The 21,789-nt window shown below is 41.0% G+C and overlaps 1 protein-coding gene across 1 annotated transcript in view; it reads right to left on the bottom strand.

Moving 5' to 3' along the window:
• Positions 1–2,298: 2,298 nt before the first annotated feature.
• Positions 2,299–21,789, bottom strand: part of lmx1bb (LIM homeobox transcription factor 1, beta b) — a 43,814-nt gene continuing 24,323 nt past the window's right edge. The window contains exons 3-8 of the mRNA XM_068605282.1: positions 8,356–8,588; positions 6,201–6,376; positions 5,631–5,708; positions 5,199–5,265; positions 3,964–4,125; positions 2,299–2,842 (exon numbers count right to left, since the gene is read on the bottom strand). Coding sequence (XP_068461383.1) covers positions 2,685–2,842; positions 3,964–4,125; positions 5,199–5,265; positions 5,631–5,708; positions 6,201–6,376; positions 8,356–8,588 — 874 coding nt within the window. The 3' untranslated portion in view covers positions 2,299–2,684. The remainder of the gene's footprint in view (positions 2,843–3,963; positions 4,126–5,198; positions 5,266–5,630; positions 5,709–6,200; positions 6,377–8,355; positions 8,589–21,789) is intronic.

Here is a 21,789-nt window from a genome sequence, read left to right on the forward strand (position 1 = left end):
CCAACAATTACATGACCAAATATGTTTAAACAGAAATAAAAACCAAAATATTTTAGAAAAAACATAATGTGGGAGAATGTATGGTTGTTGAGGGTTTACTCACATTTCCACTACAATGTCAGCAGCAGAGCTTTCTGCCCTAGTCCTACCCTAAACACCTCACTGTAAGCTCACCTGGTCTGTCCTGAAAAGGGAGATGTTCAAACAATCGTACCGTCTATCCTGTGTAAACACAAAGTGTGCGTTGCAGCCTCATCCATGTTTACTGTAAGTGGAAGCCTTTGTCACATCTGTTTACTCAGTCTTTCACACTTTAATCCACATACTAGAAACCCAACGCTAACCCACTCATTGTTCTCAAAAATCCTGCTTATGGTTACTCACATATGCACACATGCACATATGCACACATACAGACAGAATGTTCCACATGCTTTTCTTACTTCACTAACACAGCAACTTCATCCACGTAATGAGGAAAAGAAACAAAAAAGTTAACAAGCAAATCTCATCCAATCAGGTTCCACACTAAGATTATATCACAGCACAGTGTACAGTGTAGTGCCTCTGGCTGTACTCACCTACATGTATGACAAGCAAAGATAAATGGCAGTGTAACCTTGCCAACAAGTCCAACACCTGGCTGTCAGATTAAATACTTGATAATATATATATATATATATATATATATATATATATATATATATATATATATATATATACAGGAATGTTCTAAACGCTCACAATTTGCCCAATTTCATGGGTTCCTTCTGCTCAGGCATCAGGCATAGCAGCCAAGATTATTGAACCCTGTCATGAGTATGGCACTCGGAATATATTGAGTCATAGTAAAACAGTAAAACATAAATGCACTGTGTATCTGTGGGGTCATGTGACCCCACAGATACACACAGTGAGTGGAAGCTTGCCTGGCCACATTGAGGAGCTGTCAGAGAGATGAAGGAGCACCCAGATGGCACTTCCAAGAAGCCGCCACACAAGCCCTGAGGTTGTAGGTGGGGTTCACACTCTAGTCGTGCCGCTGTAACGGTATGTCACCTAAACTTCATGCCGACCTCGCCCTCGTGTACGTGTTTATGCGACAACATACACTTTCTCTTACATACACGCCATTTGCATAGTTACAAGCTTCTAATTAAGTCAACTGTTGAAATCACACAACGTAATATGCGGCATGCTAATGGACAATATTTGTCATCATGAAAAGTCAGTGGGTCATAGGGTTCATCCTCTGGTTACCATGAATGTTTGTATCTAATTTTGTGTCAATCCATCCAATAATTGAAGGAATAATGTGCAAGTTTGAGAGGCCTTCATTAGCATATATTTAATTTTATATGTATGACTATTGTTTCATTAGTCAACACTCATCTCAAAATAAGAATGGTTGTCCTTTATGTCCAACAGGGACCTCGGCACAGAGTTTCTGCAGTGGCCCAGAACATTATTCAGTTGGATACAGTGAACAACTTAACTGCTTGATGCCACCTAATCCTACACACTGGTGCTTAAAGCAGACGGTCCAACATGTTCATACTGTTGGAGTCACACTGCTAGCATAGCTAACACATCCCGATGTAATTAGTTGAGGATATATATATATAAACAGGTGACATTTGGGACTTTAAAATGTTCCCATTGGAATGATCACTGAATGGCAATTATTTAATGTTATCAGGAGAAAGACATTGTTTATTCATCAAACCAGTCAACTTTGGTCATTTAGCAACTTTAACATTTTGAGAATGCACATATGACAATGACAACAAAAGGTTTATGGTCTGTACGAAATAAATAGCAACATTGCTCATTTACAGCTTGGCTGAAGAAAACAAAAAACAAAAGGGTTAATCTTCATATTAAAAAGGCATACAGATGAGTCGAGATACTCATGAACTCACTAATTGCTCAACGAAAAAAATGCTCTCCTTTTTTTTAAATAAAGCTTTTCATGTTTAATATGCACCTTCAAGAGCCTGTTATAGTTAAATAAATAGAATGCTTTCCATTTTGTAACATGCACATCCAATTTGCCTGGGGAAAGTATTTACACTTCACTGATCCTACTTGTCCAACACATTCTCCTGTTTTTCTCTCCTCTAAACAATTCTTTCTCTCCAACTCTCATACATACACAAATGTACAGTCACTCTTGCAGACATGCTGCACCTATTTACTATTAACACAATATCTAAACCTATTGAAAGTGATCAAAATGCTAACGGTGAACATGGAAATCCATGTAGTGTAAAGAAGAAACAGTCCAAACACCACATCTTAACCAGGGGATGAGGGCTTACAAAAAGCTTTAGTTTACAATTGATCATGCACTGTATGAATTCACTGTCATTTGGTTTGAGAGTGTGTAATCAGTGGCTTCAATATGTACTTGTTTTCTTTATGTGACCCAAGAAAATACTAATATCTCCTGACAGATAAGCAATCCTACTGAATAATCTCTAACAATATTTAAGTCTTTTCCCCAGGAATTGCCACTGTCCTACATCAAGTGGTTTTACTATCTTTGTAAGCTTCAGCACATAACCAGGAGCTACTGCAAGGTTTCTTCTGTGGTGTCCGTGTTGGTGTGGAAACTCCTGGCCATTGCGCTTTAGGTTGAGGTGGGCAGTTTATTCTTTGCTGATTTGTTTCACTCCCCTCTTTCATGATGCAAAGTAAGAGTTCTGCATGGAGTAGAGGCGGTCGATAGGGTTCCCCACACGGGCCTGCATGGAGTTGACATCCGACGATGCCATGAAGCAGTCGCTGAGGCTGGTTAAAGACGTGTCGCTGTCTATGTCATGGAATGCAGAATCATTACCTGTGAACGATACGGAGATAGCCGTCAGGATTCGGTAGCATATGCGTCATTCAACACATACAACAACACACCATTCTGACTGTAAAATCATTGCAATCTTGTATTTGAGATTTATAGCAGCGTTGGGAAATTATAACTACTAATAGTCACTTTGAGAAATGGCTGTTGTGTGTCATCACAATTGGGAGAGCTATTTTGCTCGATATCAAAGCTCACTTTTTGCTGCCCTCGCTGGGACAATTGCGGTCTATGAGGGAGCATGTAAACAAGGGGCATCCTCCTAAAAGATCTGGTTAATAGCAACGGCTTCCGCCTTTCATAAAACCTCAACATGTTATTTCTCTGGAGGGAATAGTTAACTTTATTACACTCTGGATCTTAATGATAGTGCTGCACAAAATGGGGACAGTGTTTTGAGACATATCTTTTAATGCCTTGCCAATATTGTTCTTTTCCCCAAACCAAAGGAGTGATGAGACTAGGGATTTGGATTCTTACTACCGAGATGAACTAAATGGAGGCAAATTATAAGGAAGTTATGAACTTCAGGAAATGGTCCCTCTGGGGCTTGTTGAGGACATCATTCAGAAATGTGTTATTCCAGTTACATCCTGTGGACTAACACTTGATTGACTCATTCCCCCTCCTTATTTGCATTTTAATTATTTCCTACATCACAAAGAAATTAGGGACTTGTTGTTTTCCCATATCGATTCATTAGCTCACACAACCCTCAATCATTGTCAGGATTACACTTTATCTTAAGCTGTCCACACTAACCACATGTTTTTACCACTAGTGGAAAACATCATCAGTAACAGGACATGTCTCAGAGGTGGAGGCGGAGAGTTAAAACTATATTAAGCAGACTTGAAAATACTTCAAAACCCAATAGCTTTTGAGCGTGCGTGTGTTATGTCATGTGGGAGGAGAAGCCGCTCGTACGTCTCTGTGAGCGGCTTGAATCAGGGGAGCTGTGGCCTGAACACATGTCCTGCACTATGGAGCTATGAGGTTGATCAAGGGACAGGCATGTGTGGATTTTTAGAGCAGGAGTGGGTGGGTGCTTTTTTTTTCTTTTGGTAAAGGGTGAGGGAGGGTGGGAGTTGGTGAATGCTCACCATATGGGTTCATGTGGTCTCCGGGCATCTGTGGGGGGGTGAGTCCCTGTTGGAACGGGTCTGTACTGTAACCGTTCTGATCCATGGCGACCAGCTGCTGCTGCGGCGGAGCCAGCGGTGTGAAGGAGTTCATCATCCCCTCCATCCGATTGGACATCACCTCTGCAAGTCGAAGAGAGCAAATGGGGAAAAACATTACAGAAAATGTAAAACATGTAAAAAATGAAATAAAATAAATTTGGGAGGATTTAGCTAAATGTAAATGCAGGCGGACGGGGAGAAACATGCTGAGGAGAGCGTTTGCAGTAAGAACATGTTTCTTGGTTTTCTTGGGAGTCCCCTTTAAATTTTAGATCTTCAAACTCACCTAAATCTAAATGTCTGCGCTGTACTCCTGTCAGAGTGAGAACTTAGGAAGATTAAAGTTCTGGTTCTTGTAAGATCGACACAATACCCTCCAAATACCTGGATTGCTTGGCTGCCTCTGTTAGTATTTCCATGGAAACAAACAGTAGTCTTTCCTGTGGCTTCTCCCACAATTGCCTTCACACACACACACACACACACACACACACACACACACACACACACATACGCACACACACACTGCTCTTGGCTAACTTGTGGCTTCATCCCCGCATCACTTTCCTTTGCAGTGGCTTTGCAGAATGACGTCTGCCATTAATTTCGTTTGGCTTTCAGAAAGACTTTCTAATGTGTTTGATGGTTTGTGTTTTAATTTATATATTGAAATATTTGTAATCTGTTGGAACTATTTTCTCACTACACATTTGTCTTCATAGGAACAGAATGTAGCTCAGGATTCTGTGTTTTCATGATATTGCAGTTTAGCAGATAACAAAAGAAGCACTTGTGTTCAGCTCCTCACTCGATTGATGTCAACATTTAAAACAATGTATTGCTGTGATACAACAAACTTAAGGAGTCCGCTCTGACATGTTTTATGACACACACAAAACATATTTACTTTAAATAATAATGTCTGTCTAAAAAAAGTTCAAGCACATGGGTAAATTATATTCAAATAACATCTACCCATTCTTCTGCATTGTGAAAGTTGCATGCTGCACCATTATTTGGGCCTTTAAATGGGCCTTTCAATGAGAAAATGTAAGAGAAAAATGAGAATATACAGCGACTAAATAGTTTCCCTGAGAAATAGCCTTGAGACAATGATCTTCCACTGTGTGTGCAGGATAAGTACAGTCTCGTACCTTGGCCAAGTCTCTGAGAATTCTGTTGTTCTTGTTGTTGCTGCTGTCTTCTTGCCAACTTCTTCATCTGAAACGGAGGAGTCAGAGTTGTGAGGAACCCCCAAAACTAACATGTGCTCCTTAATTTAAAAAGGATGCTCCTCGCTGTTCACCCTCAAATGAACTGCACAGAATCTGTATCTGTGCACTTCATTGTCAAGTATCAAAGGTTTTCACAAGATAATAATCAGAAAAGAGGAGGGTGTAGACATTTAATGCAAGAGTGAGCAAGATTTGCAACTTCTGGTGGAGTTTTTTTTACATTTCAGAAAGGAATGCAGTGATAAGTTTAACGCACATAGTTGTGGTGATTTACTAGCTGAACTCTTAGATGAAACAAGGCTGTTGTGTGCGGACACACAATCTAATTTATCCTGCATGCGCTGCTCTCACCTTAGCTCTCTGGTTCTGAAACCACACCTGCACCACCCGAACACTGAGTCCCGTCTCGGCAGCCAGCGTCTCCCTCACCTGAAAGCATCAACAAAAAAGATTTCCGGCATCCCACGAGAAAAAACACTTTACAGGACACTGAACTACTTTGCTTACTTAACATATCTTCCATATTTCCTGATAGGCACATCCCTTCTTTTGATTTCATTGAAATGTTGAAAGAATAAAGTGGTCTTTTTGGACCTCTTAGTTATTGCCTCTTCAAAGCCTGCGACTGGGTGCAGTGCTTGTTTTAGAGACCGGCCTATAGAAGCAGTTCCCCTATCTCAGTATGACATTTGGTGCAGGCCGTCTGCGTTACACCAGCCTGCCTCAGTTAACACAGAACAGAAAGCTGCTTGCCACTTCAAAGCAGAGCTCTGAGGTGGGGGAGCCTTTTTAATTTGAGAATTTTATTTGTGAAACTACTGTCGGGCTTGTGGTCGGTATTTTAACCTACAATACCCTGAACGCAGTCCGGGGAATATTAATCTTTTTTATTCCACACAGATTATTTAAGTTTTGTCTTACCTTTCTGCAGGGTTTTGAAGACACCTCAAAGGAGGCCTTAAAGGCCCGTCTCTGTTGAGTGGTCAGGATGGTGCGTGGTCTTTTGGGCCTCCTGGGATCCTTCCCATCATCCCCCTTCCCCTGGCTTCCTATGCCTTTCTCCGGCTTGATATCCAACTCCTCATCGTCGCTTTTCTCTGCAGAGGGAGACATTTTTCTGTGTCATCACAAGCTTGAACTAACTACACCCTTTAGTCAGTGACAGTCTGCTGATAAATATATTTTGTTCTTCCCTGTTCCAGGAGATTCACACACCACAAGTGCATAATCAAAGGAGACATGTGTTTTTGATACTTTGTTATCAATTTATTACAAAAGGAGAAGGCCACATGTACGATTGGACTTACAAAAGTCTGCAGCTCTTGCTCTTGGAGAACGCAGTTATATACGCACATTTGTCATTGAACTGGACACTGTGTCACATGTAATGTATTGCGCTCAGCTTTGTCTGATTTACACCAAATCAATCTCTGATAAGAATACTACATCAAATGCAACATTAAAAACCCAACACGAGTACATGTGAGAAATGCATCTCCCACAACACAGCAAGAAAATCCATTTCTTTGCTGTATTTCAGACCTAAAATAATGATTGCATTGCTAGATTTTTACTGTCAGCAGCAGGATATTACAGTTTTGGGTTGTAAAATCTGTGTCATTTTTATGCTTCTATCCTACAACGTACCCTTAAAATGTAATAACTCTGTGTTATTAAATTTCTCATATTAAGACAATGCCTGTTAGGTAAAATATTTTAAAAACTAGTCTTCTTGCTGTTTGCAGCTGTCATATATAATAATTATAAATTAAGTATTCTCCCAGAATAATTAATTACTTTTGGAGTAATTCCGAAAATGTACGCAATGATTATGAGCACCTATGCACTGAAAAGTGCACGAAAACAATGTGAAACTTTAAGACTTGTGAAACACTCTGTATTATCAAAGTGTATCCTCTATTAAAGGCAGATTTCATTATAATGTGTTTGCTTCTGAAGAAACTATTTGTAGCATGACATAAAATTTAAAATGTGTTACTTAATCAACCATTATCATTAGAATATTCGGCATCTTAGTTTTACCTACAACAAATACAAATGTATGAATTAAAATAAAAATATCAATCAATCAATCTATGTAGGGCTGAAAATAAGTGTTTCCTGATCCAAGCCAGCAGCGTTGTTCATAAATCCTAATGATTTTGGGGTCTTGAGGCTGTAAGGAGGAGAGCACATGAAGGCTCAGTGTCTTCTGTTGTCTAGTCACAATGAGTTTCTACATTTCTTCACTGAAAAACTACATTTTGTCTGTCACAAACCGAGGTTAACCTCTGATCATGTCAACATTTTCTCCATCTTGAAATCCGGAGACGTGCACAAAGGACATGCCTGTGTGATGCACTGGGACACAACCGAACGAGAGAGACGCAGAGCAAATATTCCCACAAGTTGACAAAAGTTGACATAGGCACAGATGTATTTGACAAATTCCCCGCTTTTGTGCATGTTTAAATGTGAGCCAGATGGTCGTGAACAGTGAGGCTTGGCGAGATGCCTCATTGTGTGTGGAGGCTATAGGCGAGGAACACTAGAGCTGATAAGAGCGGAGGCGCAGGCTTTCTGCAGAAAGGCCCCAAATCCCTCTGTCACTCACCATGATACAGTGATTTAATTCTTTCCAGCACCAGATCCTGCCCACGCATGGAGAGCCATTAATACAGGGTGGCTTGGCTTCATCCTGTTTCCACTTCCTACTGTATCATAAAACTACGCTCCGCGCTTGAATTAGAATGCTGAAAAATCTGCCATTGAAAAGCAGAAGATGGAGCCATGTTTTAGAAGTTTTCACTATCTGGGCTGCACATGCAAGATCTGTGAACGACCTCAGATGTTCAGCAAATGATTTGGCAAACTACTTTGAGGACAGCTTAATATATTTCTTTAAATATTATTACCTAAAACCAGTTAGATTCAGTTTAGATCCACTCCGGTGGATGTCTATGTTGGCGACCACTGTGATGGAACATAGCATACAGAATACAGCACCCTGGTGCCATATGCTGATCACACCACCGTGTCGTTCTCACTCTCGTGTGAGAGGGTGCAGAGGGCTCACCTGAGTCTGAGTCATCCGGGCTAACCGAGCTGAGTAAGTCCTTCTCCCTCTCATAGTCGATCTTGCACAGCAGCTGACCCTCCTTTAGGACAAACTCGTCGCCCTTCCTCAGCTGCCGATCGCACACGCAGCAGCAGAAGCAGTTCAGGTGGTAGACGCACTCCAGGGCGCGCATCACAAACTCTGTGGGGGCGATTTTTTCCAAGCAGCCGCTGCACTTGGTAGCAAACAATCTATAAAACAAGAGAGAAAGATTGATTAAATGTGTGATGAGGACACAACACATTGTGTTGTTTAAAGAAAAGCTTTTCCTGAAAGAAGAAATAGAGCATGAACTATGTTGTATATGAAGATTTTAATTCATGCTCACATCAGGACATTCTGTGGTTTAGTTGCTACATCCTTCCTCGCTATGGTATGACAAGTAGTGTATAGTTGCTCATGTTAGAAAACTTTATAGATATAACATCAAGACTCTTATCTTTGTAGTATTACACTATATTTTAGCAACTGCTCTACAATTGCTATGTATCACCACAATGGTTGCTGTTCACCAAAAGTAACAAAAAGATTGCTTTTAAATGTCTCTTAAGAAAAGAAACAACACACTTGTTCTCTCTGAAATGCAAAGCGGAAATTAAAATCCCAATAACGCATCATTCCTATGAATTGATTTGGTCCTGTAGCATCTTTTTGAGGTGGGCAAAAAGAGTCAAGTTGGCTTGCTGATCCTGTGGGCAGTCAAGGAGGTGACTCCTTTTGGCAGCAACTCATCTGTTAAAATGTCTTGGGTGGGGGCTCGGCTCTGCGTAATTCCAAACAAGCTCAGTCATGGGCACCCAAACCTGCTCACAAATCTAAAAGAGAAGCTGGATCATGTTCTAGCGCAGTGACTCCCGAAACCTGATAATCCCAATCAAGCCTTTGCTGACAATCTACACGTTTCTCTCATATCCATGACATTCTATATGCATCAGATACCATATCAGAGACCATGATTCATTGCTGACTACTGGGCTGCCCTCTAGTCTATTCATATTTCATCTTACTGTCTAATCCCAAGCCTCTATGGTGCGACACTGCCTCTAGCACCATTTCCTTCGACAACACCTCCATCTTCTTTTATATCCTTCCAGGAAGATGTTTGCATTGTTTTATTGGTGACTGAGAGGCATTTAATTTGTTCTCTGTTGTTCAGAAGAAGCCACATTAAATGAAGCAAGAAGGCAGGGAGTGAGGTTGATCTTGTCCAGCCGTAAAGCTGGATTTATTAGTGGCCTCTTTGTTTGCCCTGGTCTGGAAGACAGCTGGCAACCGCCTATCTATTTGTGGTGAACATCTATTTCATTGTGCAAGGCAGGGAGGCAGCAAGAGGACCAATTGACATCATCTGCTGGTTCAGGATAGGGATGAATATATTGTGTAAATATGAGCGGAGTGAAACCAAAGGATGGTTTTGTTATGGTAATGTTGTTATAGGTGCTGATTGAGTACTGATATCGTGTGTGGGTTCATACGTGTGTGTGCATGTGTGTGAGCAGCTGTATGCACGCTGGAAACAGGATAGTGTTGTTTTTGTTGTTGTCCATGCAGCTTTCTGAAATAATTGCTTCCCTTCTGCTCATCAGGTCAGCATTTGAGTTTAATTACAACCCATCGGTTGATAGATTATTGTACGAGTTCCTTCTATTGTGATCACCACACGCATACGGCGCAGAAAAGAAACTTTTTTAACCATCATGCAGCAGCAAAACAACAGAGATATCAGAAGCTGGCGCTCCCAGGGTTCATAAAATCCTTTAATCTTTCATTTATTACAATAAATTAAGAAGATTATTATTCAACTATGGAAAAAGGCTTAAAGATAATCCCTTGAAAAAGAAATGTTGGCATGTTTCAAACAAGCAGGGTTCTAGTTTAAGTGACCTGCCAACCTGAAGCGGTCTCCTAAACAAACCTCAATGTTTGGACAATATAAAACTAAAGGAAAGAACAATAGTACTAATACATTTTTGGGGGAAACCCCCCTCCTCAAAACTAAAAAAGGAAAATCTTGGACACACTCGTGTAGAGATGAATTGAATATTCAGGGACTTGTTTCTAGTTTTTAGAGGGATTAGTGTGTTACATGCTGGGATCACTGGAAAGAGGTGATGAATCTGTCAAGACAAGTTCCCAGCTCTAACTCTAATGTTTAGCTAATGATTGCCGGCTTAGGGCTAAGAAAGAGAGGAAAAAGTTGAGGAAATGACTTGTTAACGCGGGTTTGATACGTCCAGGGCTCCGCATTCACCTACGACCGCTCTCTCAAATCTTCTCATCTAGATGAAAACATTCTCATTCAGCCCTCTTTCCTTTCTTCTTTCTCCTCGCCGCGTCTAATCTTGTAAGCCATTATTTTTCTATTTCCCCTCTCTGTCACTTTGCATTATTTTTGCTGCTGTAATTCCTATTCGTCCCTTCTGGAATCTTCCTGTCCTGCTTTGTCCTCGGGTCTAATCCGGACTTTCTGCCTGTTTTCAGTCCCCGGTCCCCATTATCAGCGGGGTTCAGATGGAATAGCCATGCATGACGCCCCTTCTATGGCAACCACACCTCCACAGGAAGGCAACGGCGACTTTTCGGATGGGCAGAGAAGGCCTTTGAGAAGCTGGCAGCAGAAGTAAATCCTTCTCTAAGGAACAAGGAGAATTAGCAGGGAGCAGTGGACTAGGGATTTAACCCTACCCCTCTCCTTTGAAAGGCACAGTCAGTCCCACTCCTGCGGCTAGCCACAATCAAACAGAGGAGGAGTAGGGAGGTGGCAGTGGGGAGAGGAGAACACAAACTCCCTGAATGACACAAGCAGTGGATTGTGGAGGAGCCTAATCCCACTTTAATACCTTTCCAAGTTCAGCTGCTAAAGAATGCTCTTTAAAACAACACCACTGTGTGAGCAGTGAAGGTTGACCAGGGGGAGGCACGCCATTCAACCGGCCCAACATTACCTGATTAGTGGTTTGAGGACCATGCCAGTGGGCCAAGAGGTAAATGATGATTTTACACACACACACACACACACAAACACACACACACACACATGTATATATATATATATATATATATATATATATATATATATATATATATATATATATATATATATACATACATACATACATACATACATACATACATACATACATACATACATACATACATACATACATACATACATACATACATACATACATACATACATATACATACATACATACATACATACATACATACATACATACATATATATATATATATATATATATATATATATATATATATATATATATATATATATATATATATATATATATATATATATATACACAAAAACAATAATCGTAGCAGAAAGGGAGACTTCACAGCTCTCTGTTAAACTCTACTGGGATACTGAAGATATCTAAGTGCTGTAGGTGTGAGTGGAATCAGACTTAATGTGATTTAGGTGATCATTTACCATGTTCTGCCTCTACTTGATCCCAGTGACCTATCACTCTAAGACCTGTATTCACCCAAAATCCACTTTCTGGACATTCAGCTGCTTTGGTAACATGACTCCTAGTGTCGCAGAGGCAGGCTGCTCAACTCCTTTAAGCTAGTCTGTGTATAAAAGACACCACAAAGAAGACCACCAGCAGGACAACCCACGTCTCCAGCTCTCGCTTTTTCCTCCTCCCACACCTGAGCGCACAGATCAAGTGATGAGACTCCTCCTGTGTGGATCAATGGCCGCATCTTAAGCAGAGAGAAGTGTCAATATTTACCCAAGGCCTCCCCAGAACTGGACTCGTATATAAGAAGAAAAAAGAGCCCATCTCAGCACATACCTTCCTTCTAGAGGAATCATTACGTCCCTCTTTTTAATCCTGTGTCCATATACTTGTAATCCCTTGTCTGTTCTTTCTTACGTCATCTATAGTTCTTTATTCCTCTCCATGACAGATTATCACACTGTTGAGGCTTGTAACACCACCAGGTGTGTTTTTAGCAAATGCGGGAAAACACAGTCAAGAACGAAAAAAGAGTATTATGAAGAAGACAGAAGCCATCAGGGACTTGCAGTTGTTTTGTCTGATAAACACTCCAGCAGAGCCAATTGTAGCTGAGAGACTTCGGCCTATATGCTACTCTTCTTCTTCCCCCCTTTTTCCAGGCACTTTGCAGAACTATGCACTCATCCTTTGAACAGATTATAGGCAACTTAAAGTGTGACAACATCTTAAGCTCTCACCACATGTTGCCAATGATTTCCCTTCTTCAGACATTACATTTAATGCTTCTGCCACAGTGATAAGCATCAGGAGGACTGGGCGGGATAAAAGAAACCCAGAAGAATAAGAGAGAGAAGAAGTGGGGAGGGAGAGGGAGTATGAAGCTGCTCATGGCGCTTGATAATCATGCTACATTTAGCAACACGTGCAACAGTCTCATCTCCCCTTTTGCAATTGAACAACACTTTGAGAAACACCATAACAATTTAGAGAAGAATAGCCCGGGCTATTATGTCACCGCATCCCTTCAAAGGATGAGGATTATCCAGGCAGCAGCTGTAAGCTATTACTTTGAAGATGGGCTCTTGTGTTTGAGCAGGAAACCTGTGGCCATGCCAATCAGAGCCGAGGTGAGAGATGAGGCCTGGGAGGCAGGTCAGAAAAGGGCTTCCGGGCAAGACGAAGGGCATGTGGAGCAATCGGTCAACTGTGCATGCTTGGTACTTCCTGATTTAGTGGCCTCGTCTCGAATCAGGCTGCTGACCAAGACATGTTCTTGTTTCTTTGTTTTCAAAGCAGATGTGAGTGTTAACAGAATAGTTAGATGCTTGAGGAAATACTCTCTTTCATGTTTTTGCCAAGAATTAGATGATAAGAGTGATACCATATCATATCTGTTAGCTGAAAATATAGCTACTGACCACAGTCGATTCACTTAGCTTAGCATAAAGACTGAAAATAGATGTATATTTCCCAAAAAGATATGAGTGGTATTGATCTTCTCATCTTACTCACAACAATAAAGCATACTTCTCAATGTCTAAAACTGTTACCTTCATGTTTTCACGTACCTCAAAGTAATTTGAACCCAAATTAATTATTAGCTCATTTATTGTCCAAATTTTCAGGTAGAATCTTGTTGTCTGGAAATACAACAATCTACATCACAGAGAAGCAGAAGTCTTTGAACTGTTAAACGGCCACTTCTCAGCTCCTCACGAGACACGTCTTAGCATGTGAAAAAAGGTTCTTAGCAACAGTATCAAAAGCTTCAGTTCAAGAGGAAAACATTTGATGCCCAGATGTTAAGGAAAACCTTTTCAACTTTGACTCAACATCATGAAAATTACTTTGTTATGTATGGCTTGCTGTCTTCTAGAAGCAGCATAGACTAGACGCTGACGACGCTGGTTTAAAAATAGCAACCCGAGTTTAACTAATACAAGTGTTTGATTGCTTGCAGAGGGACAGATGATACAAGTAGATTCCAAAAGTTTGCCTTTAACACAAAATGTGCATGTGTAAATAAAAGCAGCTGAAGCATATCCTGATTCATTCTTTATCTGCGAGGTTAAAACAAACTTTCGGACTGCATGAATTGCACAGTACAAAAAAGTGGGGCAGATAATGCTGTCTCCATAAATGATCTCAGTAGCTGACCCTGTTTCATAGAATCAGCATTTCTCTTTGGAGCATAGATTCATGGAGAGTAATGAAGCCAAATAAAAAGTGCCATCCTTCTGCTCCCAAGGGCCAGCTCCAGTCAGCTCTAAAAGCTGCTTAATCACCATCCGGTGCTTACTACATTAGCATAATAATGGCCTTTAAATTGAGGCTCTTTGTTTTTTAATTAAACTCCCAGCAGGTAAAAGTAAAACACATTAACGGGAGATGTGTACACCACTAATGGCCCAAAGGTGCCTTCTTCATCACGCAGCTCTGGCCACAGGGTTCTGCTTGTTCCCCGCGCTGAAGCACAGCAACTGGCTGCCTGCGAGCTCTCAGGGGAGGAATGAGACGGGCTGATTGCACTTGGCATAGCAAAGATGATAGTGGAGACGTGTTCGGTGTGTTCGTGGTTGCATATGCACCTGCCCGCCATCTCAGATGGAGCACACTTAGTAATAGCTGCTGAGCAGAACTATGGTGAATCTGTAAAAATACACTAGTTACAGTTAGTCTGGTGCGAGGTGCTTCCAGGTTCGTATCCCGCACGTCCACTATTGTGAAAATAAATACGGCCACTTTATTTCTACGGCAGCATGAGCTCCTATGTGCTGGAATGTGCAGCTCCTCAGACGAGTCCCCGGCCAGACAGACGTCCCAGTCATATCTATACATAACGCTATATGGCACAGCTGCAAAAAGAAATCCTAACCCTTAAGTCATTATTCAAATGATCTCATTCCAACAGGCCGTGTGTTTCCCAGATTACGCAACACTTGTAGTACAGTTTGGAGAGGACAAGGCACATGCAAATACTGTGCATATATATCTTTTGTAATTTTTGACTCAAGCAACTATGAGATGGGGTGTAACTGATGCTGCATTAGATCTATATAAAATAAGAGAAATGTATATGATAATACAGTCATACGGTTCAAAGAGCAACAGTGATATGCTGAGAATTGTCTTGCAGCATCAAGCGATCAATGTATCTGCTAATGAGTCACTACGAAAATAGCGCGAAAATAATCCTCCCCAGCCACACAGGTAGAACAAAGCTCATAGAGTGAAAAGAACAGTGTATTGGGCAGCAGAGGAGGCTAAGTACACATCTAAATACAAGAGTAAGCAGGCAAGCACACATGATGCTGTTTGGACAGCTGGTGTTCCTGAGTATGTAAAATGAGTAAAACATTGCATTTAGGCTCAGTTTTTAAAGCCCACAACAAACAATACTATGAGCAACAGCATGGTGGGGGGGGGGGGTATTTTAAAAAAATGTATTGCGGATTGTTTCTCTGCTTTTTTTTAATACTTGTTCCCAAAGTGGAGTTGATTCTTTGACAAATAAATGAAAAGACTGTAAATTACGGGGCCGTTATAAAGTGCTCCACTCTGCTTTTTGTCACTCCAGTAAGTGAAGCAGTGTGTAAGTGTCATCACCGCTGGAGATGTGACATGTTTACAACACGGTGCCTCTAAAAGCAAAACGCCAAGAACTTAACTGCTGTCCTGTTAAAAGCACCTGTAAAATCATCTGCACCCATTTTATATATTCCTTTATATATTTATATCATTGGGTCTCTGTCCTTCCGAGCTAATCTGCGTGAGGTGGAGCAGAGCCCACCATTAAGCTCTTCGACCCGCTCAACGAGCCGCAGTGAGGGATTGCTGCTTCTGAAAGAGCTGGGAGAGTGGAGAGAGTGATGGCTACAATAAATGTAATGGTTATCACATGTTACAGAGCTAGGGCTGACTGTAACTGCCCCCAGATACACAAGGTTTATCTAAAATTAGTATTATTTTTCTAATGAGACGAGTCTAGAAATCACAACCCTTATGGGGAAATGAGAACAGTTATGGTCTCATGTCCGAATAAAAATAAGTTCCCAAAAAATTAGATGAATTGATGAATAAAAGGACCGCTATCATACTTTCCTTTCTGTGTTGTTAGAAAATAAATGGACTCATCTTACTGGATTCAGGGCTGGAATGGTTAAAAAACAACATTTGGATTGGAGGGCTTTATAATTACTATTGACCCAGAGGTTCTGGGTCTAAGAAATAAAATAAACAGTAATATGAGGTGCTCTAAAGCACAAGTCTGCAAATATGCAAAGACAGGGTCTGGTGGAGAGCATCACGCTTTGGCTTCTTTTCTCCGCTCCTAATCTGTGGGCCTACACAATATTAAGACGGCTTTGGAGCCACTTGTGACCCAGCTGTGCACTAATGAAAAATTCCACAGCTCTGTGCAGAGGCCATTGGAGCTTGACCCCATTCCACCCTGAACCAAGCCATGTCCATCTTGAGGAGTTTACCAGAGCTGAAAGATACTGGATTAATAGGTAGCAAAGGAGAAAGAGAGACAATCTGGGAAAGACTGAAAAAAAGCCCTTGTCTGTTTCCCCTTTTTTCTCTTCCTCCAATCTTAAGTATATTGGTGTGAAGTAAAGTGTTTGCCCAGGTTTTAATGGGCAGAGATGATCTGGAGATCATTGTGATGGAGGCTGGTTGGATGAGGGGGATCTGTTTATTTAACAGAGATTCAGTCTAAGCCCAAAATTAGTTTGGAGGGTGAGAGAATGTGAGGCAACTAGGAATTAGACATTGTTCATGCGTTTGTGATTCTGCTGCCCTTGATTCTCTGTCTCTGCGTGTTAAGACAAAAGAAAGAAGACCAGGCCGGGTAAAGTCTGCCGACTGGATGAGGATATACAGTGAGCAATTATAGAGTAATGTACACCATGTTAACTACTCAGATAAGTCAATAAGCAGTAGTAGTTTGTCTAAGGATGTATATGTTTTGGTCTGGTCTGCCTTTCATTATCTTCTCCTTTTTTTCTTGGCATTTATTTATATGCACTAAAACTTAATTTATAGAACACCCACATCAGCCACCCACTCATCTCCTTTAGTTGTTAACAATCAACCACACACATACATAGTGCAGATAACAGAGAGGGAAATGGCAAAAATAGAAAATAGACACTAACTACAGAGAAGATTAGGAAAAAGAATAGAAATATACTTTTTTTTCGAGACAGATGAACAAAACATTATCATAAAAATACTAAGCAAAACTTTACAATTAGAAAAAGTCGACATTAAATCTTGAAAATCCGACGACGGTAGGATGCATCAATTAAATGGGATCCATACCAATAACTTCAGCCAGGGCAACCTTAAATTCGCATTCAAACCAATGCTAATAATCCACGTCTGTAGGAGCGTTCAAATCATTGATGCTCTTAAATAGCCACAGACTTTAAAAGATGAGTCCATCCTTGATATCCTTGGGGGAATAGCTCTAAATAAGGGTTGGGGAAGAAGGGGAGGGGTGAGAGAAAATGAAAAAGGGAAAGCAAATGAAAAATAAACATTGTTATTGAAAGACAGGATGCTTTAAGACCCGGGGGCCAGGGATTAACATTCAGATTAGCATTCAAATAATATATTTGAATTTCTGATCAGCAATCCTCTTCAAAGAGCTAAATCCCAAGATTAGCAGGTGTTATGCTAAAAAGCTGTGTTTTTTTGTCAGGAACGTAGCTACACTAGCCAAACAAATATGTCTTTGAGTGCGAGGGGCTGGCATGGATGTATGGCTGTAACCATGGCGACTGCCTGGTAGTTGGGAGCCTGGGAGAGGGGTGCCGTGCTGGAATGTGTCAAACAGACCGAGGGGCGCACACACACCGCCGAGCACACCACAAACCTGCTGCTTCACTAAAGACCATCCGCTACATTATTGAGACCACCAACAAATTCCGGGGATCTTCGGGTCGACAGGGAAAGAAAGGTCATTTTGCATCATAATCATCTTTTTTTTTTTTAAACACATTCTTTCTCAATTGGTTGTTTTGAAGGACGTCCGGCTGAGCGTGTCACACATAGAAGTGATGAATTTGTCTTAGACGAATGATAAAAAAAAATCTCTACTTTAAATCTATATTTTAAGTGATTCTATTAGCTCCACTATCACATTGGGCGCATCTCTTTTTATCAACCATGAGTCACTCAGTTACTTCTAACATGATGACAAAAAAAAAATTCTCCTTGGAGATTAATAAAGTACTTTTCATTTCATTCATTCACATTAAAGTAGAGAGGTTTTAAAATACAGCAAGGAATGTGCAAACAATCTGTTGTTAAAAGTAGTTTAATTAAACGTATCATAATTTACCTATATTTTATGTAGGGTACATTAAGGGAACTACGAAGAGTTTAATTACAGTCATATTTATTTCTGATTAAAATTAGACACTGATTTCTGCTATTTGGAGTTTATATGATTCAATTCTTGCACACATATGGTTTCCATTTCTATTCATCACATACACACAGATGCAAGACCCATAACTGTTAAATCTGAAATATATAATATATAAGTGTGTTACATGTTACACCTAGTGTTAGCTATGAATGACTATTGGTGCCAAATAACTAAATACATTTACTCCTGCGCTTCAAGGATAACTGTAGTACTTTCAAGCATTATTGAAAGATTAATAAGTTATAAACAATACATATGATGATCTATTCATGATGATCTATTTATTTACTAGCTCCACCATCAACAAAAACAGTAACATTCTATTAATAATAAAATATTATAATGTATAACACCCACCTGGGTTGTATTTTAGAATCAAGATTTTTTTTAAATATTTTTTGTTATTTTTTTTACTTAGAATCAAGTGTTTTTGTTTTTTTTTACATTTTAAAGCAGGACTTGTTACCATAATGGAATATTTTGCACATTACTTTTATTAAAGTAAAGAAACTAAATACTTCATACTTTACTTGCCAAGACAGACGTGTGAACAAAAGTATGCTGAACCTATTTGATGCAGAATCATCTGCTGTCAAAATGTATATTTCTGTTGAGACTTGTTATTTATTTCTTGCAAAAATATAGTTTTTTCATTTGTATGATTCGGCATCCTGGCAGATTTAATGGCAAATCATTGTTACGCCTGAACTAAAAAGAAGAAGATTGCAATGTTTTAGTCTTTGTGTTATCTTTAAAAATAAAAAAAACACCTGCAGCACATATTGTTTCTGTTGATAATTGTATCATTTTTATCTAGGCTGTACATTGCACACGATGTACAAAAAGAACAATACATGAATTGTCTGGACTTGCTGCAACCTGCATTGTGTACGTGCACGTTTGTGTGTTCAATCTTGAAAGGGAAATTCTCTTTTTATCACAGCAGCTAATGTTACTGTGAAACTATTTTGTTCATGTCTTAAAGCTTTCAAGCATGCATTCTGCCCCAGGAGGTCTGGCAGAGGAGTTGTCTGATGCCCTTTCTCTCTCCTTTCGTCGGTCTTTCCCACACACCCGCGCACACCGAGCATATCTCTGTCATCCGGTTGGCCGAGAGCAAAATGTTGTCTCACCAACCGGAAGAGAACAGGTTCGGCGAAATTCCCTTTTGTCTACGTAGAGCCTCTAAAGCAAAAAAATGTAACGGTGAACCGAATGCATCTGCATGGCCCTGCGGTGCTTACTTCGCGTCAACTCAGTGATCTTGCCGTGGCCCTTTAGTGACTGCATTATGACCCCTAACTGAGCACTGACAGAGTTTGTTTTCCCTGTGATTTAGCTTGTGACTCAATAAATTGACATTTCATTGTAGTGACGCCCACAGAGATACAGGTGCCTCTAGTCGGATGATTCATACATAAGGCTGGTTAAACAGCCTAATATGAATTCTTAAGAGAGGGTGATGCGGCCGCAGCTGTAGTTATGCATATTTGGCTGTGAACAAGGCCAAACTCACCGGTGCCTCTGCCACTCATTGTACACATGATCGGGCCGATATGGATGCTTATTTGTCTTCAGAGGCGATGACAATGTCTCCCGCCGCAGTGACACCCGTGGTCAGCCCTCTCAGCAAGGAAAAAGGTTTGTATTCACAAACCAATTTTACACTCTCTTTAGGTCCAGGAGTGTCTTTGTGTGCCGGGGAGCAGTCCCATTCTCTGCGGCTGTCTGAAAAAAGCAGCTGTTTCTATAATGCTGTGGCAGCACTTTATGTTGCAGAATGATAAATGAAGGGAAAGAGGCAAAGCTGAGGTGCAGCTGAAACGCACACATGCAGAAACAATGGCATAGGAGGGTCTGTGCACTACATGGATATGCTCTCTACGTCTCTCTCTTTCAGCCTGCCTCTGTTACTCTCACACACACACACACACACACGCACACACACACACACACACACACACACACACACACACACTCTTTCTCTCTCTCTCTGCAGGTTAGACTCCCGGAGCTCAACCATAGCCAGAGGTTATGTGAGCGTGTTGAAGCTGGGGGGGCTAACAGACTGACACGTCCCACCAGTCCCAGTGCAGACCCGGGGGAATGAGAGGTTGCGGCCGCTGTCCCACCGGGACCTGTCGCTCCTCTGTCCTCGGGGCAGTCATATTCCTTTCCACCACCAACCTAATGACAGAGCCCCGAGGCCTCATCACTCCACCCCCCTCCCATCTCCACGCTCCTCTTTCCCCGTTGTCCTACCCAGGTGCCTGTCAGAGGGGTGTCTGCTCCGTGACTGGTGTAGCCGTCCACATAAAGGCTCCCCCCTCCCACTGCTCCTCCTCCCCATGGCCCCGGGCTCAGCCTTTCATTTTGAAGTGGCGCAGACCAGCTCTGCACCAGCCTGGGCCCTCGGCCTGCAGCCTGCTCCATTGTTTAGCCTCAGAGAAAGACTATTATTTCAACTCAATTTACTGTGAGTAAACACTGAGTGATAAGGCCCCCTGTCCTATGCCTCTCTCTCACACACACACACGCTTCTCTGATCCCTCCCTCCCTGACCGTGGGCTGTAATATACACTGCCAACAAATCACTGCTCTCGGCCCATTGCTATCACTGGCTTTAGAAGGGAGCTTACTAATTCACTTTCCAACACAGATCAGAGGACAGGCCTCGTGTGTTTCAGAATATGGCTCAACCACCGTGCAGAATTTAAAGGGGCTTGTGGCCCTATGGTGGACTGTTATAAATTCTGAGCAACAGCATTCTCACATCTTTACCATACTATTCACATGCTAAACCTGGCTAATCAGATACAAGTATGCAAAGATCCAAACAGTGCTTTATTAAAATACAGAATTGTAATTACTTTCGGCATCAGTAATATCAAGCCTAAACCATATGATGAATGTCTGCTTAAATAGATCAGCTGAGCTCAGAATAATTATGATGGTAGCTTTTTGTGTTTGCTAGACAATAGATGCAGAGTGATTTGTGACTCACAGCTGCAGGAATATGACATCGTGGCCAAGTGTATAGTTAACACTATTCAGAGAGTGACATTAGAATCATTTCTCGGTAGCAAAAAAGCCTGTTTGTTGTTTTTCAGAAAAGCCCTTTCTTTTTCTGCTGTGTACCTGTACTGTGTCTTAATTATACAGAATTATCATCCAGCTTTAAATAGCAGTCGTTTGCACTGTCTCCTCCTTATGTGGCTAATATAATTATTCGGAGCCTACTTTATCTTAGGCAGAAAGAGGCTGACACAGTAGCACAAACTAATGTGATAAAAGCTTAGCATATCACAGCTTGATTCAAGGTTTTTAAAGGTAACTGTTTATGACAAGGTAATAATGCCTCATGCAAAAGGCTGGCCTGTAAATTGGTTAGTTAAGGCATGATGGATGAGGGGGAGCCTAACCTTATTTCCAATAGAGCCTCTTGATTTCTAGAGCTGTGGA

The sequence above is a fragment of the Clinocottus analis genome, unplaced genomic scaffold (genome assembly GCF_023055335.1).
Source record: "Clinocottus analis isolate CAN_PGR_092001 unplaced genomic scaffold, fCliAna1.0.p SCAF_7, whole genome shotgun sequence".
Lineage (NCBI taxonomy): Eukaryota > Metazoa > Chordata > Actinopteri > Perciformes > Cottidae > Clinocottus > Clinocottus analis.